At 46.9% G+C, this 26,443-nt stretch overlaps 1 protein-coding gene and 1 long non-coding RNA gene across 4 annotated transcripts in view; one reads left to right on the top strand and one right to left on the bottom strand.

Moving 5' to 3' along the window:
- Positions 1–890: 890 nt before the first annotated feature.
- On the bottom strand, positions 891–11,485 carry LOC309843887. Of its 2 annotated transcripts, XR_014300397.1 has the most exons (3): positions 11,135–11,485; positions 3,027–3,194; positions 891–1,252 (listed from the first exon to the last, which is right to left on the bottom strand). It is a non-coding gene; the product is annotated as an uncharacterized lncRNA (long non-coding RNA). The 2 variants fall into 2 exon arrangements; XR_014300398.1 differs by lacking the exon at positions 891–1,252 and having other exon boundaries at positions 2,929–3,194.
- The window catches only part of TFCP2L1 (transcription factor CP2 like 1), a 63,779-nt gene continuing 48,006 nt past the window's right edge, over positions 10,671–26,443 (top strand). Inside the window, exons 1-3 of one of the 2 annotated variants that reach the window (XM_082689817.1) lie at positions 10,671–10,892; positions 11,494–11,523; positions 14,844–14,995. In XM_082689817.1, coding sequence (XP_082545943.1) covers positions 10,831–10,892; positions 11,494–11,523; positions 14,844–14,995 — 244 coding nt within the window. In that variant the 5' untranslated portion in view covers positions 10,671–10,830. The remainder of the gene's footprint in view (positions 10,893–11,493; positions 11,524–14,843; positions 14,996–26,443) is intronic. The other variant, XM_082689818.1, reaches the window with a different exon arrangement.

Below are 26,443 nucleotides of genomic sequence, written 5' to 3' on the forward strand. Positions count from 1 at the left end.
CCCATTTCTCTGGACTAGCCGCCCCCTGGAGAAGAGGCACTAAATCTGGCCTCCCTGCCGAGGCTGGCACTTGTGACTGGGGAAGTTTGCCGGAGGAGGTATAAAGCAGGTAACAGGGCTTTTGTTTGGCCCCTGGAGAGAAGGCACTGTGCCAAAGATCATGAGGCTGATTTCTGCCCAGGGCAATTCTAGGAGTGGGAAGTAGGGTAGTTCTCATCAGAATGAGGATACTTGACTGCCCAAAAGACTGATGGGAGAACCTAAACAGAGAGGGGAGAGTTCGTAGAAGGCAGTACAGGGTGTCGGGTGTGGGAGGGACTAGTGCTCAGATCCCAGCTCTTAATGGGCACAGCAGCTGTCTCATAGGGCAATTTGTGAGAACCAGGCTAGCTCGTAAACATGGTGTTCCCATACAACTTTTGGAACATGCCGAGAGCTGGATGTATACAAGTTATTTGTCAGAATGTCTCTGCCCTATCTGGGGTGTTTGGTGAATGATAAATTTGAGTGGTGGAGCTGACCTTTGCTTTAAGGAAACCAAGCCACTCGGGGCACCTAGGTGGCTCAGTCATTAAGCATCTGCCTTTGGCTCAGGTTATGATCCCAGGGTCCTATGACTGAGCGCTGCATTGAGCCCTCTGCTCCATGGAGAGCCTGCCTCTCCCTCTCCCACTCCCTGCTTGTGTTCCCTCTCTCGGTTTGTCTCTCTGTCAAATAAATAAAAATCTTAAAAAAAAAAAAAAAAGAAAACCAAACCACTCATGCTGAAATGTATCAACTTGACTATCTGAATTCCAAAGGAAGGTTTTTTTTTTTAAGGATCTTTTTAATTTGCAATAACTTCAGACTTACAGAAAAGTTGCCAGTATAATACAGAGAATTCCCATATATGGTTTACCCCGCTTCCACCATTGTTACCATCCTAGGTTCTGGGTACATTTGTCAGAGCTAAGAACAGATTGGTACAGTGCTGTTAAGTCAGTTACAGGCTTTATCTGAATTCGAAGGAGTCTCACTGTGAGAGAGTGAGTGAGGCTCTTGACGGAGAAATCGCCACCATGGGGATGGGGAGGACAACATGCCCAACTGGCCAATGGGATTCAAAGGACAACAGTGTGATTTCGCCAAGTTTGCAGGGTAGCAGGGAGTGAGGACGAGACCGCCAGGATTCCGGAGCCCTCAGTTCACGCTTGAGTCTGCCATTTAATCTGGACCGGTCCCCTCAACCAGGTGCCAGGTTTCTTTTTCTTTTCTGTAAAATGGGAATAACATTCCTTGTCTGGTGGTCCTGGCAAGGTACAGCAGATACTGTCTCCTCCTTGGACCTTTTCCTGTCTTTCTCAGTAAGAAACTCCGGATTTTTCAGCCAGGCACATGCCACTCCACTAAGGACTACATTTCCCAGTTTCCCATGCAGCACCATGAGGCCAGGTGACTAGGCTCCAATCAATGGGGAGTAAGCAGAAGTGGTGTGCACATATTCTTTGAGGAAAGAAAATGTGCCTTTATTCTGCCCTTCCTCTTTGTGGCTGATAGAATGCTGTCATCATGGCTGGAGCTCCAGCAGCCATTTTAGAGTGTGCCACAATGTTGCCAATGGAAGACACGCAAGGCAAAGAAGGTGTAAGAAGGGCGGGTTCCTTATTGGGAACTGTTAGAATGCCAGAGACTAATGGCGTGGACCTCTAGACCGGGGTTTCCCAACCTGAGCCTTACTGATATCTCGTGCTGGATAATTCTTAGATAATTCTTAGATTATCTTAGATAATTCTTAGATAATTCGAGCTTCACCTCTCAGCCTGCGACTCACCGTCTTACCCCATGACTCAGTGTCTGTCTCCCAAGAGGAGCCCAGTGTGAAGCCCCACGCTCAGCAGGGAGTTTGCTGATCCCTCTCCCCGCCAAACCCCACCAACTGCGAGCTCTCCCAAATAAATGAAATATTAAAAAAACAAACAAACACTGTTCTAGAGTGGTTCTGTTCAATAGGAATATAATGCAAGCCACATATTTAAATTTATGTCAGGATACCTGGGTGACTCAGTTGGTTAAGCCGCTGCCTTTGGCTCAGGTCATGATCTCATGGTCCTGGGATGATGGATTCCCACATCGGGCTCCTTGCTCGGGGGGAGCCTGCTTCTCTCTCTGCCTCTGCCTTCCACTTTGCCTGCTTGTGATAACTGTCTCTCTCTCTGATATATATAAATAAATAAACAAACAAATAAAGAATAAATAAATAAATAAATCTTTACAAAATAAAAAAATAAATTTAAATTGTCTAGTAGTCACATCAAAAAAAGGAAAAGAAACAGGTGAAATTAATTTAAATAATGTAGTGCATTTGACTCCATGTATTACAAATACTGTCACTTAGCACAGGATTTGTATAAAAATTATTGACAGAGCTATATTACATTCTTTTTTCATATAAAATCTTTATTATTCATTTATTTATCTAAAGATCTTATTTACATATTTGAGAGGCAGAGAGAGTACAAGTAGGGCAGGGAGGAGCAGAGGGAGAGGGAGAAGCAGGCTCCCTGCTAAGCAGGGAGCTAAGCAGGGTGCCTGACCTCAGAATTGAAACCAGGGCTCTTGGGATCACGACCTGAGCTGAAGGCTGACGCCTAAATGACTGAGCCACCCAGGTGTCCCTCATATAAAATCTTTAAAACTGGTGTGTATAGCATTCCCCCCTTATCCATGGGGGATATGTTTCATGTCTTCCAGGGGATTCCTAAAGCTGCACGTAATACCGCACCCTATTTATGACACAACTTTTTTTCCCATGCACACATACCTATGATGAAATTTAACTTATAGATGAGGCACAGTCAGAGATTCACAATAACTCGTAATAAAATAGAACTATAATACACTGTAATAAAAGTTACGTGAATGTGGTCTCTCTGTCTCTCCCACAGTATCTTTTTTTTTTAATTTAATTTTATTTTTTCAGTGTTCCAAGATTCATTGTTTGTGCACCACACCCATCTCCCACAGTATCTTAGCCATCCTGCACTCACTCTCCTTCGTGTGATGCTGCGGGATGCTAAAATGCCTACGTGGAGAGGGGATGTGATGGGAATGACGTCAGTGCAGTGACGTAGCGGTAGGCCGCTCTTGACCTTCTGATGATGTATCAGAAGGATGATCATCTCTCTGCTGCCCAGGCCACGGTTGACTGCAGGGACCTGGAAATGCAGAAAGCAAATCTGTGAATATGGGAGAATCGATGTCCTTTCTACGTACAACACATCTTGACAAAGGCTGGCCATATTTCAAGTGCTCCGTGGCCACACGGGGCTTGTGGGTACCGTACTGAATGGTGTTAACTCTAGACTTCTGGAATTTCAGGGAGAAAGAAGTGTCTATCTCATTTAAGCCTTCTTTATTTGGGGGCTTTTGTTGTTTGCAGCAGAATGAAACTCTAACCAGCACCTGGGTTTTTGATCCCTCACACACTTTTGAACATTCGAGAATTGAAAACCAGATTGGTGAGGTGCAGCTGGAAAGTAGAAAGTATTTTGGAGAAGGAAGGGGGAGGGCACTCTGCATGCCCCAGGGATTGTCTCCCATAGTCGTCCTGACAGCTGCAAGGGGCAGGTGTCGTTGTCTTCATTTCATGAATGAGACTCAGCCCGGAGAGCCTGGTGGGTGCTGTGTCTAGTCAAGGTTCCCCTCCCCACTGAGGCCCTCAGGTACCTGCGGCCATTCATACCACTGACTGGGGCTCTCTCGAGGACTTGCCTCCAGCTGAGTCACTTTGCTCAAGGTCATCACTGGTCCCTAGGGGCAACCTGCGTCTGACTGTCATTGGTGAGTGTGGGTGCATCCCTTGCTCAAATTCTGGGCAATCCTGAGGACCATCTCAGCCTCAGAGTTCCCATAAGATCTGCTAACTCTTCACAGCTTAATTTGATCCTCTGCCCACTCCTACCTTCACTCACCCCCACCCAAGGTAGCTGCTGATCCCAAAAGCTCTCCTCAGCAAACAGCCATCATGCACCCAGCAACAGAGAGGTTAAGTGACTTGCCTAAGGTGACATGACCAGTCCACTCCCCAGAAGTCAGAGGTCACTGAGGCTTACTGTGACTTGGCCCCTTCTTACTCCAGGGGGCTGCCCCATGCTCCCCCCACCCCTGCCCATTATCATATCCCTAGAGAAGCACACTCTTTCTTCCCTTTGCACTTTGCATGCATTGTTCCTCATGCCTGGAGAATCCCTTCTGTTCTTTCACCACAGAAATCCTACCTCCCTCATGGCTCCTGCTTAAATTACCCCTCTTCTCCTCCCCTGGGAAGCCTGTCTGGGTTACCTAGCTCTGAAATCTATAGATAGCTCTAAATCCCTAGTGTGCCTCCCATCCAGGTTTGGGAAGAGCTCACGGACACTGCTAACCCTCAAAATTTGGATGGGGGGGAGAAGTGGAAGGGGCAGGGAGGCTATTTTCCTTTGAATTTTGTGTGCATTTCTGTTACTCCTAGATGGTTAGCTAATTACATAATAGACCATACTAGTGAGTTTCCTATTTGAAGCATCCACCAAGATGTCTCATGGCAGTTTAGGTCAATCAGATTAACCCAAGAGCTCCTAAGTAGCGCCCCCTCCCTCCACCCCATGATGACCCTGTGTCAGGCACAGGCCATGCGATTTGGAGGAGGACATGGCCCCTGCCTGGGAGATTCCCGAGCTTGATGGGGGCACAGATTCAAGGGAGATCATTGCCTTCCCAGTAGGACTGTCAGCTCCCAAGGGGCTCAGACATCCTAGCCCTCCCTGTTGGGTGCAGGTTGGGTATGACCCGGGTTGGGCTAGACCCCTGTGCACAGCTGCCTCTCCCATACCCTGGCCTCGACTGAGGGTCCTGGGGTTGTGCCAAACAGGGGACCGAGTCCAGAGGTCCAGAGTCACCTTGCCTAAGGCAAGTCACTGCAGCCTTTGGAGTCTGTTTCCCTCTCCTTGCAGAGGTGTAGCGGGACAGAAGGAATTAAATTAACAGCTATGCTGAGCCCATGCTCAGCAGGTGGGAGCTTCCTCCCTGCCCCTCACCTCCTCGCTGCTCCTCAGTGGGAATCAGGATCTGAGGTGCTGTAAGGAGGGCCAGGCAGACCAGAAACCAGGGCTGTGTGGACTCCCTCCTGCCAGCCCCGTTCCATCCCATTTTTCTGTCCAAGCAGGGACATCAGGGGCATGGGGCACAGCCTGTCCCAGGAAAGGTCTCAGGGTCTGGGTCTAGGCAGATGGTGAGCTGCTTGTTACCTGCAAATACCTGGGGACATTCAGCTCTGTCTTTTCCAGGTGTTTTAGGAGGAGCACTGTCCTCTTTAGGCAAAGCATGTGAAACCTGAATTCTGGAACAGGGCAAATATGATTCTTTTCTTCCTTCCTTTCTTTTCTTTTTTTTTTTTCAATTTTTTTAAATTTATTTTTTATTTTCAGCATAACAGTATTCATTATTTTTGCACCACACCCAGTGCTCCATGCAATCCATGCCCTCTATAATACCCACCACCTTGTACCCCGACCTCCCACCCCCCCGCCCCTTCAAAACCCTCAGATTGTTTTTTTTTAATTAAATTAATTAATTTATTTTCAGAAAAACAGTATTCATTATTTTTTCACCACACCCAGTGCTCCATGCAATCCGTGGCCTCCATAATACCCACCACCTGGTACCCCAACCTCCCACTTCCCCCCCCCCCCGGCACTTCAAACCCCTCAGATTGTTTTTCAGAGTCCATAGTCTCTCATGGTTCACCTCCCCTTCCAATTTACCCCAACTCCCTTCTCCCCTCTAACACCCCTTGACCTCCATGATATTTGTTATGCTCCACAAATAAGTGAAACCATATGATAATTGACTCTCTCTGCTTGACTTATTTCACTCAGCATAATCTCTTCCAGTCCCATCCATGTTGCTACAAAAGTTGGGTATTCATCCTTTCTGATGGAGGCATAATACTCCGTAGCGTATATGGACCACATCTTCCTTATCCATTCGTCCATTGAAGGGCATCTTGGTTCTTTCCTTAGTTTGGCAACCGTGGCCATGGCTGCTATAAACATTGGGGTACTGATGGCCCTTCTTTTCACTACATCTGTGTCTTTGCGGTAAATACCCAGGAGTGCAATTGCAGGGTCATAGGGAAGTTCTATTTTTAATTTCTTGAGGAATCTCCACACTGTTCTCCAAATAGGCTGCACCAACTTGCATTCCCACCAACAGTGTAAGAGGGTTCCCCTTTCTCCACATCCTCTCCAACACATATTATTTCCTGTTTTGTTAATTTTGGCCATTCTAACTGGTGTAAAGTGATATCTCAATGTGGTTTTAATTTGAATCTCTTTGAGGGCTAGTGATGATGAACATTTTTTCATGTGTCTGATGGCCATTTGTATATCTTGATTGGAGAAGTGTCTGTTCATATCTTCTGCCCATTTTTTGATATATTTGCCTGTTTCATGTGTGTTGAGTTTGAGGAGTTCATTATAAATCCTGGATTTCAACCTTTTGTCTGTACTGTCATTTGCAAATATCTTCTCCCATTCCGTGGGTTGTCTCTTTGTTTTTGTTTTTTTTTTTTTTGACTGTTTCCTTTGCTGTGCAGAAGCTTTTGATTTTGATGAAGTCCCAAAAGTTTATTTTCACTTTTGTTTCCTTTGCCTTTGGAGACATATCTTGAAAGAAGTTGCTGTGGCTGATATCGAAGAGATTACTGCCTATGTTCTCCTCTAGGAGTCTGATGGATTCCTGTCTCACGTTGAGGTCTTTTATCCATTTTGAGTTTATCTTTGTGTATGGTGTAAGAGAATGGTCGAGTTTCATTCTTCTACATATAGCTGTCCAGTTTTCCCAGCACCATTTATTGAAGAGGCTGTCTTTTTTCCACTGTATATTTTTTTATATTTTACTTATTTATTTGTTAGAGGGAGAGGGAGAGAGAGAGTGCACGAGCAAGGAGAGTGGCAGGCAGAGAGAGAAGCAGGCTCCCTGCTGAGCAAAGAGCCCTATATGTGGCTTGATCCAAGACCTGAGCCGAAGGCAGACACTTAACCAACTGAGCCTCCCAGGTGTCCCTCACTCATAGATTTATTTTTGAGTGTGGCCCGCCAACGCTCGCCCGCGAGGAAGGAAGGCCACCGACACAGGATTCTTCTCTATCACGCTTTATTGAAGTGCACTTGGTTGAGGTTTGTAGGGTGATGGAAGCAGGAAGCGCCTGGGTAGAGCCAGGGCTGCACATATATACAGGCTAGCTGGGGCGTGTCTCATTCTGGGGTACGTGGCTCACTATGGTAGGTCAGCCTTGTTGCTGGGCAGAATAAGCTTAAGGCCACGCGTCCAACCACTTGTTTACGAGGCTCTCCGGCGCCATCTTGTAATGGCGGCAACGGGTTGCCACATTTGAGTACATGCAAAGGCCAGGAGCATTGGTAGCCCAGGGTGGCAGAGGAGAGAAAAGAAAAGGATCATGTGGGGCTCAGTCAGTTAAGTGTCTACCTTCAGCTCAGGTCATGATCCTGGGGTCCTGGGATGGAGCCCTGCATTGGGTGCCCGCTCAGCAGGAAGTTGGCTTCTGGCTCTGCCCCTCCCCCTGCTCATGCTCTCTCCCTCTCAAGTAAATAAATAGAATCTTTTTTTAAAAAAACAAATCTATTAATGAAATATTTCAGATTGCCAGAATATATAAAGGACGTTCTAATGGCCACTCATGGTAATTGCCTACAGCTGAAGGCCCCTGTGTGAGCCCCTACATGAGCCCTCCTCTCCTGAGGTGAGCTGTGCTCTGCAAGCTGGTTGTGTTTATTACTTCCTAGGCACAGAGGTAAAGACTCATGGACAACAGCTAGTGTTATTCTGCATGTTGCTAACCCTGAAGAAGCGTATTATATAATATGTAATCTACATCTGGTCTCTCTCTGCCTTACCTTACACTTGTGAATGTCATCCACGGAGCTCTAATTCATTTTCAAGCTGGTAGAGGATCCCATCATGTGAACAGACTGCCGATGATGATGAATCTAGCCTCCTGCTGATGGGACATTTTGTTTGTCTCCAATTTTTACTATTATAAACAATACCGGGATAAACATAATTCTACAGACTTTGCCCCGCCTACTTTGGGCATCCTTAAACTCCGCTTCATTCTTGGAAACGATCCTGCCCAGGGCATCAGGCCCCAGATTCTTCAGGGTGACCTCCTCTAAGAGCAGCTGGAATCCCTTGTGGAGTGGCCAAGAGGGCGTTGTCCTGTGAGGACTCTGTGGGGCCCAGGGCTACTACTCGGGAGCAGACACACATCTGGATCCCAGCACATTTGCCCAACTTTGTTCTGAGAGGAATGCAGGGCCTTGGGCTAGGAATTGATGGTGGCCAAGAGCACGGGCTCTCAAGTCTGCATTTGGGGCAGGGCCTGGGTGGCTGGGCTCATGCTCTGTCTGTGTGGTGCCCGCTGGAGCAGGTCCACTGTCAAATCAGAGAGGACCTCTGGTGGGGGCCGGGATGGTTGGGGGCTGGCTGGGCTTTGATCCATGCTCTACAGGGTGGTCTAGAACTCCAGGAAAACAGAGGCGACAAGCTGCCTGGCCTCCTAGGGACCAGCCTGGAATAAGAACAATATCATTTCCACCGCATTCTACGGTCAAGAGAGTTGCAGGGCCCTCCTGATGAGAGAAGCAGCACAGCAGTCAGTTTATGCCACCCAGGGTCACAGATCCTGACAAGAGTCAGGTGGAAAACCCAGGTCTGAGTCACTGTCACCTGTTGCCACTACTGGAGCCCTTCCATTGGGCTTTTGCACATGCTGTGTGCTGGAGACCCTGCTCTGAACACTGCCTCACAGACTGGCCTAACTTCCACTTACCCATCCATCAGGAGGCATCACTCCCTGGGGGCTTTCCAGAGTTCCACAACCCTCCTTCTTACTCCTAGAGCAGCCTCTGCTGTTGCTTTCCCACCGGCCTCTTCAGCTAGAGCTCCAGCCCGCACCCCACGCCATGCTTGGCATATGGCAGGTGCTCTGGGGCTACTTATCTGGTGAAGGGATCCATTAAGGGTGTGCTCTTTGCACACTACCCCACAGATCCTCCCACTTAGATGCTGTGTGCTTGTCATGGACCCTGAGACAGAGCTTAACGTTCAGGATGTTTATTAGGAAGTTTCCTTGAGATTAACACCTGTGCAAAGGATGGGAAGGAAGCGGGAGTGGACTGAGGTAGGTCCCATGGGAGGTCCCCATGACACATTTGACTGGCCCCTGGGGGAGTCCTGAGGCTAAAAGAGCCAATCAGCAGAGATGGCCAGACTTTCATTTTCCTGTCTCAACAGGCAGTGGGATGTGGACACCCCTCCCTGGGTGTGACCTTGAGTGAGCAGGCTCTCTGCAGCAAAGGCTGTCCCTAAAGGGGCTGATGGCTGAGGACTCCGCTTACAGCACTCCTCGTGCTCGCACAGTCAGTCCTTCCTTGCAGGAGAATTGAGATGTCCCATTTCTGTTTTCCTCATGGGGTAGGAGAGTTGGGGGGAGGTAGTAGTCCCTGAGAGTGGCTACGAGGACATGCCGTGCCAGCTGTGACCTATGCAGGAGAAGAGTTGCTGCGAGAGCAGAGTGAGGGAGCGTTCTACCCACATCAGTGCTTGAAGGAGCTGGAATTTCAGGCCTGGGGCTTCAGGAGACTTCATTCCATTCCATCAATACTCAGAGACAGAATGTCCAGCTCTTCTATGCCAGGTGCTGTGCCATGTAGTGGGGAATATCACCTGGGGGTAAGTCATGGCTCTATGACTTCCACTCCCTCCTTACTGATACCCCCCTTCCATGATCCACTGTCCACACTTGTCCAGACTGCTCGTTCCAAAAGGCAAATCACATATTCAACTTCTCTTCTGAAAACACACTTAGACATCCTAGCTCCATTCCTTCTGTGATGTGCCCTGTCCACCTCTCATTTTGCTTCCTTATCCCCTTGGTCAACCAGCCCCAGCCATGCTAAAGCTGTTCTGCCTTGGCAATTACTAGGGACTGGACCCACTTTCCCTCCAGATGTTCAGAGAGATGCTTCCTCCAAGTCTGTAAGGCCTTGGCTCCATGTCACCTCCTTCAGGAAGCCTTCTCTGATTATTCAATGAATGCATTCCTTTTTTCATATTTATTCAACAAATATTTATGGAGCACTTACTATGTCCCAAGCATATTCCTAGGCAGTGGGAAATTCCGATGAATTGGAGTCCAAGCCTTGCCTTCTTGCAGCTTACATTCTTGTGGAAAAGGCAATCAATGAACAAAAATAAAAAGTACCGCGATTTGCAATGCAAAGTGAAATGAGAAAACGAGAGCCTGGGAAGGGGGCGGAGAGTGCCTGATCCGGGGTCCCTAACGTTCAAGCGCAGGGCAGCCACTCCCCAGCCGCGCGGCCACGGTGGGGACCCAATTGGACGGAGTCAAGGACGCCTTGCGGCGGAAACGCGGGAGGTCGTCCGGCCCCGGTGAGGGTCACCTGGGCCCCACCCTTGGGGGCGAGAGAAGAGGCGGGGCCCCAGTCCTAGTCCGTGCCGCCCTCTCCCGTCCCGCAGCGGAGAGGCACGCTCGCTCCCGGGAAGGGCGCGCGGGAGCGGGTCGGCCAGGTGCGCCGCCTCAGGAGGCCCCCGCCCGGCCGCGCGGCCCGAGGGGGTGGGGCCGGCCGTGGCCCCGCCCCCAGGCCGTCCATAAATGCGCGGGGCCGGTGCGGCTTCCGAGCGCGGCTTCCCGGAGACTGGGCGAGGTCGGCGGGGCCCGCGGCTGTTTCGCTGTCACGCGTGGGGCGCGGCGGACGCGGAGCTGCAACCATGCTGTTCTGGCACACGCAGCCCGAGCACTACAACCAGCACAACTCCGGCAGCTACCTGCGGTAAGGGCCGCGCAGCCGGGACTGGACGGGGCGCGGTCGGACGTCCCGGGGCGGGGCGGGAGCCGCAGGGTCCCGGGTCACGGGTCCCGAGCGCCCTCTCTGCATTCCGCGCCGGCCCCCTCCGCCCCCCGGCTATCAGCCTTCGGGGGACTAGAAGGGACATCCCCCAGGGACCCGCCTAGGGAGGGACCCCGGGGGCACCCGTCCTCTCTTGACCACCCTGTCGGGCGCGGAGCACACACCTGCTTTCCGCAGCTTCCCGTCCGGTCCGCCAAACCCCGTCTCTCTTCTCCCGGCTCGCATCGGAGGAGAGGAAACTTTGCCATCAGTCCAGTGCCCGTCGCGGGGAGGTCTAGCTCCTGCTCTTTGCCCCTCTCTGCCCCGGTCCCTCTCCGAGCCGCACGCCCTCTCCGGTGTCCTTGGGCGGGCCGAGGGGGGCGAGTGAGTGGCGAGGGCCGACCTTGCGCTTCAGCTCCGCGGGCCGGCGGGCGGGGGCTCGGAAGGACAGCGTGCCCCCTCCCTCCAGGTGGTCTTGGATACTTGTATTGGCCTGGGGCCCGCCCCTTTATTGCCCTTGATGGAAATCTTTCTTCTTCTGCAGGGACTTGACTAGTGCTCTGCAAAGGGAAAAGTAAGTCCTGCTTGTTTTTCAAAGTTCTGTCGTCTCCCCTTTAAGGAAGTCGGAGCCCCGTTAGCTTCAGTTCCTGGAGGATTGTTTTTCCTTGTTCTGCAGCTGGCTGGGCACTAATGGGCAGTCATTTCATTTACTGAACTCGCCTGAACCAGCTTTAGCCTGTCTTTATTTCCATCCTAGTCACAGTTTACGAAATGTGCCTAATTTAACCCAAAGGGCATTTGGTATGGACTCAGAAAGTAAATCGTGAGGTGGAAGGAATCACTGGTGCGAAAGCCCCGAAGTGAGAGCCGTTCTGAGTGCCCCCACCATCTTTTTTTCCTTCCTAAGAGGCTCCCACTCAGATTTAGCAGTACATGTCATTTGGAAATCCTGGCTTCTGATAAGTAATGTGTCCCCTAGTCCACTCTGAAGACTTCCTCCTTCCAGAAGCAGAGAAATGATTGGATTTAATTGATGTGTCCTCTCCTTTTTATTCATGGGCCTGAGTAATAGGAGGTGGCATAAGTCTCAGTCGTAATTAAGGAATGATGGCCTTCCCTGCAGACCATGGAAATGTCAACCAGAGGGAAGCTACCCCTGGGGGATGTCAGAACTTCAAGGGGCAGAAGTTAGTCTCTGCAGAAAATTGTGTCCGTTCACCTGCATGAAATGCTACAGTGGGGTCCGTTTTTATTGTACTGTGTGAAGGTTGTGGTTGTGGTTTTGCCTAAATTTTAGGTTGTGGCCATTAAATATGTTGCCATATCTTAAAAAATGATTCTGAAGGTGACCTTGAGTGGAATGTGAGTGCATTTAAAACTTCCTGGATACTTAAAATGTCATCCCATTAGGGAATAGTTCTCCCCTTGTATGGGAGTTGCTTCTGCTTCTGAAATGGAAATTGGTCTCTGGAATTCCTTAGATACCTTTTTAGGATTTTGGTATTGTTTCAGGGTTTGGGTGGTGGGTGGCAATTGGGGTGAAAGGTGCCAGAAAGCCTTACACATTTAGGGACCATGGATAAGGAAACATTTGGTCCATGCTATTTAAAAAAAGAAAAAAAATTCATGTCTTGGAAACTGGGGTTTTCATCCCTTTAGAGGCTGACCTTAGTGAAGGCCAAAGTGAGGGTCAGTTAATACGCCAGTGGTTCCCCCAACTCTAGAGTGAGAGTCGTTGACCTTTTCCTTGGTTTATATATTTTATTTTCGGTGATCTCCTTACCCTGAAATCTCTGCAAGTTGTCTCCCGTTACCCACATAGTGGCCTTCACTCCTTTCTTTCCTTTTTCTGTTTGATGTTCTTGCGACTTTTACTCCTTGACAAATAAGGATGCCAGGCTTGAAAGAAATTACTGTTAAGTGATGGTTGTTTCCACCCCTACTTTTCTTTCTCTCTCTTTTCTTTTTTCTTTCTTTGTTCCTTTCTTTCTTTCTTTTTTAATTTAAAGGCAGCAGTCCATGGCATATTAACTTAACACGGTCTGGGCAAACATGAAATTATGCAACCCCCAGGTGAGTAGGCCTGCCTGCCTCTCCCGTGTTCCTAGATAACCACTTGGGCTGGGAGTGTGCACCAGTGTGGCAAAAGGAAGGGGCAGTGTGAGGGGAGCCGAGATGGCACTGCTCCTGTCTTTGGGCCAGGGATGGTAGGCAGGGGCAGGCCCCCACACAGAGTTTCCAGGTGTGCTCCAAGCCGGAGTTGCACTTTTGAGAATTGTTTGGGATTGCTGGGGTGTGTGCTGGGTTTGTGTTTTAGAGACTCCTGGTTAATTGTGTTGTAAGAGGAACAGACTGTACCAGTGACTCCTGTTTATATAGTGCAGTGGGGTCGGTGAATCTGATTCATAACTGGGGACACTGAGAGGGAGGAGGGTTATCAAGATAAGGGGACCAGGACTTTCGGGGCATCTGTTTCTACACTGCTTGTAATACAGAGGTCTTAAACAAAAGCCTTTTCTTTTTTTAAAAGATTTTATTTATTTATTTATTTGACAGAGAGAGATCACAAGTAGGCAGAGAGGCAGGCAGAGAGAGAGGAGGAAGCAGGCTCCCTGCTGAGCAGAGAGCCCGATGCGGGACTCGATCCCAGGACCCTGAGATCATGACCTGAGCCGAAGGCAGTGGCTTTACCCACTGAGCCACCCAGGTGCCCCACAAAAGCCTTTTCTGCTCACAAGTCATTCCTGTTCTCAGGAATTTCCTTAAAAAAATTTTTTTTAATTTTTTAAAGTTTTCTTTTTTTTAAATTTATTTACTTGACAGACAGATCACAAGTAGGTAGAGAGGTAGGCAGAGAGGGAGAAGGAAGCAGCCTCCCTGCTGAGCAAAGCCAGGTGCGGGCTTGATCCCAGGACCCTGAGATCATGACCTGAGCTGAAGGTAGAGGCTTTAACCCACTGAGCCACCCAGGTGCCCCAGGAATTTCTTCTAACCTTGCAAGGGCTTTTAAAAAAAGTTCATCTAGAAACAACTCCTAGGTTGGTGTGAGGCTTTTTTTTTTTTTTTTTTTTTTGGGCTATGGTGGAGAGTATTCAGAGGTGGAGGAAAAGTATCTCTGAGCATCTTGATACTTTGCATGTGAATAAGAAAACAATTAAATCCAAGGGCTTTACACCTTGTTTTGCATTTCGGAGATACTAGTATGACCATTAAAATCAGGATTATGAGCTAACTCTACCCCCACCTTTTTTTTTTTTGAAGATTGTAGGTGGTGGGCTGTCACAGCCCAGTGAGCGAAATATATTTTCATAGTTTACAGAGAGCCCTGAGGACAGGATTGAATTGGTCTGAGAAGCCGCCAAGGAGTAGAAGAGTTTACTTAAAAAAAATGAAAACTTCTGTTCAGATTTTTAAGCTGAGAGCAGGACTACATAATGAGCAGTCTCTTGTGGATGGAAACCACGTGGCATTTCAGGTTCACTCCATTGCTGCCAGGCCCTTTGTCACAGAGACTTCTTTAATTTGTAGATACCAGATAACTTTGCATTTTTGCCTCCTTGATTTGATTCAGTAAATCTCTGGAGGGCCCTTGAGTGAAAAACAGAATCTTCAGGGGATGGATAGACGTGGTTTGAAAGGAGCATCCTGGCTCTGGGGGCACTGGTGTTGCATGAGGTCTGGGGGCACTGGTGTTGCATGAGGTCTGGGACGGCCCCCCGCACCCCCTCCTCCACAAGCACGCTGCCATGGGTTTCGGTGTGTTGCCCTCGACGCCCCAGGTCAGGACCCACTTCTCTGACTTGGCTGTCTGTCTCTGCGCCTGGGCTCTGTGGGGCTCTGCTCCTGGGGCTCCATGGGGCTCTGCCCCTGACTGCTCCCTCCTGTGTGTTGCAGCGATGTGCTCGCTTTGCCCATCTTCAAGCAAGAGGAGCCCCAGCTGTCCCCCGAGAACGACGCTCGCCTGCCGCCTCTGCAGTACGTGTTGTGCGCGGCCACGTCCCCTGCCGTGAAGCTGCACGAGGAGACTCTGACCTATCTCAACCAAGGTAGTGGCTGCCGTGCTGGGGCCACCTGCCAGCAGGAGTGGAGAGTTGACCTGGATGATGCGTGGGGGGCTTCCTTACCTGATCATGGTGGGGTTAGCTGGGAAGGAGACTGCGTGTCAGAGAGATTCTGTGTCCCAGTGGGGACACTTCCCTGAGCCTCTGCGTCCTTGTCTGAAAAGTGGACGTCTCAGCTGTAGAGGCCCTCAGGCCAGCCGTGGGTAATGGAGATAATAGTTCTTGCATGGGCCCTCCACGGGGCAGAGGCTCCGTGAGCAGCAGCAGTTGTTAGAATTGCTGTTGACTGTGACCATGACCGGTGTCCTTTCCTGGATGTGGATGGAGCACCCTAGGTACAGGAGGTCTGTTATGTCTCCCAGAGCTGCAGCGGGCAGCGGTGGGAAGGTCGGCCCATCCTCAGGCAGCTGTGGGGCTGGGTTCCATGTGCACCCACGCAGAAGCCCCATGGGGCGGTGGATATAGGACCACCCACCGTGTCTTCACACAAGAGGCACTGGCTTTGCTTTTTGAATCTCCATCCTAGCACTGCCTCACACCAGGACTTGGAGCTGCCTTTCTTTTTACTCTGTACCGAGGTGTTTGTGTAAACCGAGGAATGTGATTTTGTGACATTTGAAAGAATGCAGCTGTTCCAAGTGCCTGCTATGAGAATGGCTGTTCAGTTGGTGATTCCCTTTATCAGGACACGCGGATCAGTGTCCTCCTAACAGATGGCGTTTTTGTGGTTTCTGTGTGATCGTGTGGATGTGTTTATGCACTTCCTTCCCAGGTCACCTCGTAGATGCTCTGGCATCAAGTGGCTTAATTGCCCCCGTGTTTTTAAACAGGCAGAGCAAAGGGGCAGGGGGACAGTGGTCCGTTTTGTAGGGTCGTGCTGAGTTGTAGGGAAGTTGCCGCGTGGGAGCATTCGGCTGGCGCCTTTCTGTAGGACGTGGAGGCCCTCCTTCAGAGAGCACGCCGGGGCTGGAAATCCAGCTGGATCATCAGGCTTGTCCTCTGTGGGCTGGCGGCCTTCTAAGCAGGGAACCAGCTCTGAGGTAGCAGGTGGCTCTGCGTCCTCCTGGGGATGAATCAGCCCCCTCCCATGGTTGGCATGGCCCAGCGGAAGGGCAGGTGGCTCTGTGGCCACAGCTACTGGCCAAGCCCACACTTGGTTAGCAGTGGGGCCCCTGACTCGGGCCCTGTGGCTCTATGGCTCTGTGGCTCTGTGCCCCTGTGCCTCTGTGCCTCTGTGCCTCTGTGTGTCTATGGAGCAGCGTCCAGTGGGGACCCCTGACTCGGGCCCTGTGGAGGAGTACCTCTGTGGCTCTGTGGCTCTGTGCCACTGTGCCTCTGTGCAAGTGTCTATGGAGCAGGGTCGGCTGTTGTCTTTCTGGGTCACAGGAGGTCACATGTACCAAGTTGTGGAGTTTTGCTTATCTCTCTGGGCCTGTGCTTTTTTGCCTAAAGGTAGCTTGAAGAGATGGGCTGATGCTCACAGATCACTGAGCTCCGAGGTCTTGTTCGTGGCCCGGTCCTGAGGTGCTGAGGAGTGAGTGAGTGGTCTGGGGCTCCGTGGCTTGCGGAGGGCACTGAGTGTGCACCCACCTCCACCTCCTGTCTCCTCTGCAAGGCCTTTGCCTGCTTGGCCTGCCTTCCCTGCCTGCCTTCCACCTCTCCTCCCTGTAATCAGCCAACCTTGGACCATGTGTGGCAGTCCTCACACTAAACCTTTTAAGAGTTTCTCCTTTGCTCAGTATAGAAAAGTTGCAACAGAGGAAAAGAGTTGCTTTATGGTCTTAACCACCCTTTGTCAGTTTGGTGTATTTACTTTAGATATTTTTTAAGTTGCATTTTCCTGATCATTGAAGTAACATGCTCATTATGGTTGATTTAGACATGTGTAAGAAAGAAGATGAGAAGGGAAGAAAATTGAAATCTCTTCTGATTTCACCTGAGGACCATTGCTAACCTGATTTCCACATATATTTGTATGTACGTCTTTTTGAACTGATCTTGCTCCAGACGCATGTTGTCTTTTATTAGATTTGTGAGCTTTTCTCATTTCACTCAAAATGCCTTGAGAACTTAAATTTTTTAATGGGTGCACAGTATCCCATGGTATAGGTCTCTGTGGCTTTCTCCAGCATCATGGGAAGGACACTTAACTTTGAGTTGTTGTCTTTGTGTAAAATATTTTTTTAAAAATAATAATAAATTACCTTCGAAGTGGGATTACTGGACTGAAGGCTTTGGACGCATTTTTACCAAAATGCCTTCTCAGCAGAATGCCCCAGCTCATGTGCTGTGGTTTTCAAAAACTCGCATGTATCAACCAATGTGGTCAAATATTCTAAAATAGGTTTCTTGATCTTCTAAATTTCTCTGTCAAATAATGTTCATGTTCTTTGCCCATTTTTCTGTTGAGATGTTTGTATCTTGTTGATTGTAAGAGCACACCATATATGAAGAGTTATCAACCTTTTAGTTGCTGTGTGTTGCAGACATTTTTCTTTGTTGGTTGCTGGTCATTTAACTATATTTTTTGTGTGATAACTGTATTCATATTGTAGGATCTATGTCATGACTTTTTTTCTGTGTAAAAATTTGAAATGTCTTATAAAATCTTTTTTTTTTTAAAAATATTTTATTTATTTGACAGACAGTGAAAGCAGGAGCACAAGGGGGAGTGGGAGAGGAAGAAGCAGGCTTCCTGCCGAACAGGGAACCTAGTGCGGGGCTTGATCCCAGGACCCTAGGATCATGACCTGAGCAGAAGGCAGATGCTTAGGGAGTGACTGAGCCACCTAGTGCCCCTAAAATCTTTCTGTCTTTTAAAAATAGTTTTTCTTCTATTCTAAGAATATGTGCCCACCGTAGAATTGCTTAGTAGTTTCCTAAATTTCATTTCATGGTTTCTAAATTTTAACATTGAAGTGCGTTTGGGATGTTTTTGTGAAACTTAGTAATTAGGTACTTAGTGATACTTTGAATTATTATTACATAATATATATGTATTTATATACATAACCGTATAAAAATATAAATATTTCAGCTTTACCAGTGAGATTTATCCTGTCATGTTGCATTTGGAATTTACGATGTGATATAAAGGTTTAACTTTATTTTTCTAAATAGTTAATCCACTAGTTATTGCCTAGTTTATCCTTTTCTCACTGGCTTAAAATGCTACTTTGGAACATGGAAAAAAGCTGTATTCTCAAGTATTAGTCCAGAAACATGTAGAGTTATTTTGTCCTGTAACCCTGATACTCATTGGTTCTTGCTCCATTTCACATTGAACTGTTTGTGAGACTTGGAAATTGTTTCCCTATTCAAGTGTAGGAGTTCCTTTCATCATTTTTCTTAGCTAATCTCAGTCATACATTCTTTAAAAATGGATTTTATAATCATTCAGTCTCCTTTGTATACCTTTTTTTACATTGGTGAGATCATATGCTTCATGAAATTGTTTCTTGATTTCATTAACTACTAGTCTTCTAATAACATTTTTTTTTTTTTTTTTTGGTTTCAGATAAAAAAAGTTTTTTTTTAAGATTTTATTTATTTGAGAGAGAGGAGGGGGGAGAGAGAGAGGGTATGAGCAGGGGAAAAGGGAGGGGGAAAAAGGACGAGGGAGGGGGTAGAAGGAGATGGAGAAACAGGGAGCCAGCCTTGGGGCTCCATCCCAGGAGCCTGGGAGCATGGGATCAGACTTGATCTGAAGGCAGCCACTTAACCAACTGAGCCGCCCAGCTGCCTCATTTTCCGTTATTATTTATTTATTTATTTTTAAAGATTTTACTTACTTATTTGAGAGAGAGAGCATGAGAGAGGGGGAGAGCATGGGAAAGGGGAGGGTCAGAGGGAGAAGCAGGCTCACGAGGGCCTCGATCCCTCGACTTGAGGATCATGACCCGGGCTGAAGGCAGTCGCCCAACCAACTGAGTCATCCAGCTGCCCCTTTTCTGTCATTATTAAAACTGCTTTACTGTCATTTTAAAATGTCTGCATATTATTTTGCTATTTCTTTTTGTTATTTAGGAGAGCGTAGTGGCAGTAACTGCTTGGAAGAAAATACCCAATGTAATTAATGTCTGTCTCTCATAATAATAGAATGAAAACTCTATGAGCCCAGAGCCCTGTCAGTCTTTTTTTAAACATTGTATCCCCAGCATTAAGCTTGGTGCTTTGACACTGAAGTAGGTGCTCTATAGATGATTCAGAAAATTAAACAGTAGGCGTGACTTATTTTATTTCCATTTTATTTTTTTCCTCTCCTTCCTTTTTGTTATTATTTGTAATGCTGAACTGAATATTTTTTTAGCTTATCTTATTTAAGGTACCTGTACTTCTATATCAAATGGTCATTGATGCAGTTGAAAACAATAGTTTTATCACATCAATCAAAACCTTTTTGGTTAATTGAAGAGTTAGCTGTTAATAGTATTTGGTTTTTTATTGCATTGGCTCTATGATGTCTATTATACTATTTCTATGAGGCCCTGCCATATCTTCTTCCTTGTAATGGTGTTTTAAAAGTTCTGTGAAAACATGAGGGGGTGTTCTGTAAGACCCTTGAAACCATGGGATGAAACCATGGGATGTTCACTTCTCAGTGCAGAGTCAGGCCAGTGCATTATCTCAAGCCCAGTGGTGAAAACCGTGTGTAAAACAAAGTATGCCCTCTTCTTCGCACATAGAGTCCTAAGGAATGGGTGGCTGGCCCACTGTTGCGGCCCACTGTTGCGTGGAGGTCTGCAACGTCCCAGAGCAACCTTTTTGTCATTGGCCAGATCTTTCCTGAAAGCTGGAGCCCGCAGGAAGGGCTGGAAGTGTGCCGTAGGGGAGGAGTCAGGGAGAAGAGAGAAAAGAGAACCCCAGGCAATCTGTGTGGGGAATTCTGGCTGGAGATAAGGAACAGCTTCCTAAGAATGGCTTTTTACGCAGGAAGCTTTTGGTATCTCCTTCCAAAGGATTCTGGGATCTTAAATGTAGTCACGGATTCTTTCAGAAATCTTACTTTCATTCATTCATGGAATGAAACTTCTGTCCTTTGGAAGGAGAGGATGGTTTAGTGAGAAGAAAAGCCACAAGCGAAAGCAAGAATGCAGTCGGTCTGTGTGTGTGTGCGCGCGCGCGCCCAGAGAGTGGGGTGGGGTGGTGGGAAATGGGGGTGCAGTTAAGCATCTTCTGTCCAGAGAACCCTAAGTGGTTTAGGATGGCTGAGGTTCAGGGAACGCAAAAAATGTGAATGGTGTGGCTGGAGTGGTAGACCAGATGGTTAAGGGCCCCAGCTGCCTTGCTGAGGCTGAGCTCTTGGGCAGCCACCTAGGCAAGTCACTTAGCCTCTCAGTGTCTTCCATTTGTCGTTTGTAAGATGGAGGAAATAAGATCTCTACAGAGTAAATGCTGCTGTGGAGTAAAATGGCTTAATGCCTGGAGAACACCAAAAATGGTGTCCAGCACATAGGAAGAAGTCACAAATTGGCCATTATTAATAAAGTAGACCCTTTTTGTCTTGTCTTGTTTACTTTAATGCCCTATATATGTATGTATGTGTGTGTGCATATATATGTTTTGTATATATATATATATATGGCATATTTGGATGTGAACAAGGATATTTTGGAAATTAACATTTTGGAAGTTAAGAAGGTTATCAAATTGGGACTTTGAAATTTTTTACTGTTTTTACCCTTTTCCTAATTCAAAGATTAACAACACAGGGTTGATTCTAGAACTAAGAATACCTTTTGGAACTGCAAGGTTGTAGCTCTGGGACAGATTAAAGCCAGGAAGGCCTTCTGAACCGTCCTATTCTTCATTCACTCTACAAGATAATGGACAGAACTGGGAGAAGACGTTTACTACACAGGCTGTTAAAATACTGTCTTTAACTTTGTGGACCTTTCTCTGTTGATGGGAGCTGTTTCATTGGGATTGCTTTGCTTGGATCCTCAGCCAAGTAAAGCTTTGTGCAAGGACCTCAGCCTTTCGTGTGATCCTTTGTTTGGCCCTGTAGAATTTATGCTTTCTGATATTCTCTCTTGAATAATGATCTCAAAAGGCATTATTCCCATTTTACAGATAGGCTGAGAGAGGTGAAATCTGCTTTTCTCTTCTCTGTCTTGCAATTAGGTGAGCCTAGGGAGTGGTTGAATAGTGTGATGTGATAACAAAAGGAGTTCTGGAAGGGGAGATACTTTTTCCCCCCTGCTGGGCATTTCTGGGAGCCATGCCTGTTCCCTGCTACTTCTCACGCAGTTCTGAGGGTGGATGAGGAAGATAACTGAAGGACTGGAGCTGGTAGAAAATGCCTCCTTAAACAGAAAACTTTAATCAGTTGCCTTACCCCCTCCCTCCCGGCACGCCCTCCACCCACAGTGACCTGAGGGAATGGTCAGAGAGATAAGAACTCAGGGCAGGGACATCCTGTCTTCCTGCTCCCAGGCCAGGACAGACAGCTGCTGCCTTTTTACCAGCTCCTATTCCCTGGAAGTCACTTAATCTCTAGAAGCCTCAGATTCCTCATGTAGGGAATTGGGATGTTTCATTTGTGTGTTGCCTTGAGAATCAAGTGAGTAACAAGTGTACGGCAGGGAGTAAGCCCAGTTAGGTTGCCTCCTCTCCCCAGTTATATCCATGACTTTGAATTTAAGGGCTGAGGCAAAGGGTTACTTGTTACACTCTCTCGATAGCTGACGTTTTCTTTCCAGATTAATTTTTAGCCTGAAGTTTGGGAATATAAACCGAGTAAGCCCAGTGATCCTTAAATACATTATTATTTTTTTAAATGCTTTTTCCCCCTTCTTTTCCTAAGTAAAAAAGTGGCACATTCTTGAATTCCAAAGGAATTGTACTCTAGAAAGTTTTACATAATCTCACTTCCCAGATTTTTCTTAGTTCTACATTAACCCACATATGTTTAATTGTATACAGGCATACGTACTTAATAGAAATGTGTGTGCTCCCCCCCAACCTGGCACACGCAAGAGTGGGGCAGGGAAGGGGCAGAAGAAGAGGGAGAAACCCAAGCAGGTCTCAATCTCGCAACCCCGAGATCATGACCTCAGCTGAAATCAAGAATCAGGTGCTTAACCAGCTGAGCCACCCAGGTGGTCCATGCCCCTTTCTTTTTTTTTTTTTTTTTTTTTTAAACTTGTTTTAATTTTGTAAAAATTTTATTTTTATTTCTGGAGTTTTTCTTTTTAAAATTTAAATTCAGTTTATTAACATATAATGTATTACTGGTTTCAGAGGTAGAGTTCAGTGATTCATCAGTCTTCTAGAATACCCAGTGCTCATTATATCATGTGCCCTCTTTAATGTCCATCACCCAGTTACCCCTCCCCCCTCTACCCCCTTCTCCTCCAGCAACCCCTCAGTTTGTTTCCTATGATTAAGAGTCACTTGTGGGGCTCCTGGGTGGCTCAGTGGGTTGGAGCCTCTGCCTTCAGCTCAGGTCATGATCCTACGGTCCTGGGATCAAGTACCACATGGGGCTCTCTACTCAGCAGGGAGCCTGCTTCCCCCTCTCTCTCTGCCTGCCTCTCTGCCTACTTGTGATCTCGTCTGTCAAATAAATAAATAAAATCTTTTAAAAACAAATTAAAAAAAAGTCACTTGTGGTTTGTCTCCCCTGATTTCATCTTGTTTTATTTTTCCTCTTGTATGCTATGATCCTGTTTTGTTTCTTAAATTCCACATATGAGTGAGAACATACAATTGTCTCTCTCTGATTGACTTGTTTCACTTAGCATAATAACCTCTGGTTCCATCCACGTTGTTGGCAGATGGCAAGATTTCCATATTTGATGGCTGCATAGTATTCCATTATCTTTATATCTATCTATCTATCTATCTATATAGATTCACATCTTTATCCATTCATCTGTTGATGGACATCTAGGTTCTTTCCATAGTTTGGCTATTGTGGACATTGCTGCTATAAACATTCGGGTGCACATGCCCCTTCAGATCACTACATCTGTATCTTTGGGGTAAATACCCAGTAGTGCAATTGCTGGGTCATAGGGTAGCTCTATTTTCAACTTTTTGAGGAACCTCCATGCTGTTTTCCAGAGTGGCCGCACCAGCTTGCATTCCCACCAACAGTGTAGGAGGGTTCCCCTTTCTTCGAATCCTCTTCAACACCTTTGTTTCCTGACCTAAGAAATGGGGTCATACTCTATATTTTCAGCAACTTACATATTCTCTTCCTTACAAAACTGAAAAGCAAAAGTTGATCTAACTAGTTACATTATGGTCCATTGTGTGAGTGTCCTGTAATTTGTTCTGTTGAGGAACATTAGGCTTGTTTCCATTTTTTTTTTCTTCCAGAATTAACCCAGCACTCCACTGAACTTGCATGTCCACATATATTGTGCTTAAGCAAGGGCGAGAATATCTGCAGGATAAATATCTAGAAATGTAATTGCTAGTACAACATTTTGATAGATCCTACCATATTGCCCTGCAATGAAGGTGTACTTACTAGTACTTTTACAAACAGTAAGTATTAAGTAATTATTTATTTCCTCCTGCCTTATCATGTAGTCCTCCTTTCTTCCACACCTGAAATATGCAGTCCTTGAAGGCAGAGACCTGTTCACTGCCATTCCTAGCTCAGTGCCCAGCGAATGTGACTTGTGTGAATGAATGAGGAAATGTCTTTACCTTTGCCAAAACCTTCTAAGAGAAAACCTTAAAGTGCTGGGGAAAGTTCAGGGTATTCCTGTTGTAGTTTCATTTCCTTGGTGATATTGAATATATAGGTATATATTTTTTAAAGATTTTGTTTTTTATTCCCAATTTAAAGATTTTGTTTGTCAGAGAGAGCTAGCACAAGCAGGCAGAGAGGCAGGCATAGAGGCAGACAGAAGCCTCCCCGCTGAGCAGGGAGCCCGATGCGGGACTGGATCCCAGGACTCTGGGATCATGACCTGAGCCGAAGACAGTGGCTTAACTGACTGAGCCACCCAGGTGCCCTTGAATATAAATAATTTTTATATTATTTGGTTATTACTGTTCTGTTTGCTTTTCATGTGATACATCTACTTTTCAGGTGAGATTTTTATCCTTGTTTATTTGTATAGGCTCTTTTCATATTTGAGATGATGTGTTAGAAATATTTTTCCGGCACCCGAATGTCTCAGGACATTGAATGGCTGGCTGACTCTTGGTTTTGGCTGAGGGCATGATCTTGGCGTCCTGGGATCTAGCCTCCCTGCAGGGCTCAACCCTCAGCAGGGAGTCTGCTGGAGATTCCCTTTCTCCCCTTCCCTCTTCCCCTCGCTCTGCATGCACACACAAGCGCTCTCAAATTTTTTTTTTTTTAGGATTTTATTCATTTACTTGAGAGGGAGAGAGAGGGAGAAAGGGCATGAGCAGGGGAAGAGAGAGGAGAGGCAGAAGGAGAAACAGATTCTGCTCTGCACGGGGATTCTCACACTGGGCTCATCCAGGGACCTTGAGATCATGACCTGACCTGAGCAGAGGCAGATGCTTAACCGACTGAGCCACCCAGGTGGCCCTCAAATAAACAAATCTTTAAAAAAAAACTTTTCCCTATGTTTTCATTTACTTCATTCATTTGCTTGTTCTTTTATACAGTGTAGGTTTTAATAATTTTTATGGGATCAGGTTATTGGATTTTGCCTTGATTTCTTTTTGTGTTTTCTCATGTCCCTCATGTCCCATATGGATGGGAAAGGCCTTCTCTATTTTAGGATTTTAATTTATTCACCTGTGTTTTTAAAGAAATGTTTTGCCCAAGTGTTTGGCACTTTGGCCTTCATGTTGGATGTAAGGAATGAAGGGGGAATCCCCCCTCTCTTCACATTGTCCCACCTTAACTGATTGAATGTGGAACCTTCCTATAGTAGAACACTAGGCAGCTGGGAAAAGCACAGGGCAGATCCTTGTGTCCATCAAAGATACCTAGCATGTGTTGTTAAATTGAAAAAAGTCTGTCTCCTTCTTGGTAACATCAGTTTGGATGACACTATTATTGATCCTTTCTTTGAAACTCGGTGGCAGATAAAAAATCGGGAATTTTCGATTCAGTTGTGCCCTGGTTCTGGTTCTGGCTCTGTAGGCTTCTTTCCCAGCTCACTGAACCTGTTGTCAGCCCGTGTTTTCTGTGGAAGGCCTAACACCAGCTTTGGGGGGGTGTTTTGGGAATTAAATGAAATACTTGCTGCTATTTTTTGTTTGTTTTTGCTACACAAGGTCATTTTATTTTGGGTACATAAAATTTAGAAATGTTTAATCAGCAAAGAATTTTATAAATGGCATGGTCACACAGGTTAAAAAAACCAAAAAACAAAAAACACCAAAATAAGGAACAAATACTATCCCAAATGTTAGTTCTTCATGATTCATCTGTGAATGACTAAACTAATAAAAATACTAATAAGTGAGCCAGCCAGGAGTGTGGTTGCTGATTGGATTTTTTTTGTTGTTTGTTTGTTTGATTTTCCAACCAACGAACATTTATTGAACTGAATATGAGGTTAGTTGTACAGATTGCTTTATCTCAGCTCACAGCATAGAGAAAGGATTTTTGGTGTTTCAGAGGTCCCCTGGTTATATCAGACTTGAATGGACCATTAATTAACATGTAACATTTACACAGTCTGATTCCAGAGCGTCCAATGAACTGGGAATGATATATTCACAAGAATTATGTTAGGGGTACCTGGGTAGTTTCAGTTAGCTCAGTGCCTGCCTTCAGCTCAGGTCAGGATCCCAGGGTCCTGGGATGGGGCCCTGTGTTGGGTTCCCTCTGCCTCTCCACAGCCTCCCCCACCTGTGCACTGTCTCTGAAATAATTCTTTAAACAAAACAAGAATGATGTTAATACCGTCCGTACTCTGGAAGCACCGTATCAGAAATGAGAACAGTGCAGCCTCATGTTGGGGACACACTTAAAGGACTTAGGGCTCAGTCAGAGCGAATTGGGAGTGGGAAGATGGCTCAGATGCCATGCTTGCAGGGGCTCAGAGGATGGCCCTCGGGTCCATTCTGCCCAGCACCCTGGGTCCCACCTTCCTCGCTGACCCCACTAGCTCCGGAGGGGCACGATGCTGGGGGATGGCCAAATCGATTTACAATGCAGGTTTTCTTGTTTTTCAGGCACTGTGAGGCCAACAGATAAGGAGACAATTGCCATTGAAAGATAGTGTGTTTGTCCCTGCCCTCCAGAGGAGGGGGCACCCCCCATGCAGGGCTCCACAGGGAAGCACCAGGGTGGGTTGAGAGGCAGAGAGATTGAGGGGGAAACTTGGACTAGAGCCTCTATTGTGCCCAGGGGAAGGAGAGAGGGTGAGGCTGAGCAAAGAGGCCTAGGAATGGCTCTGGGGCCTAGGGCTTGTCCCATTGGTCCCTGGCCCTGCAGTTGTTCAGGTGGGGACGGGGTGGGCTAAAGCCCTTGGAGGAGGCGGTGTG

The sequence above is a fragment of the Mustela nivalis genome (assembly GCF_964662115.1).
Source record: "Mustela nivalis genome assembly, chromosome: 11".
Classification (NCBI taxonomy): Eukaryota; Metazoa; Chordata; class Mammalia; order Carnivora; family Mustelidae; genus Mustela; species Mustela nivalis.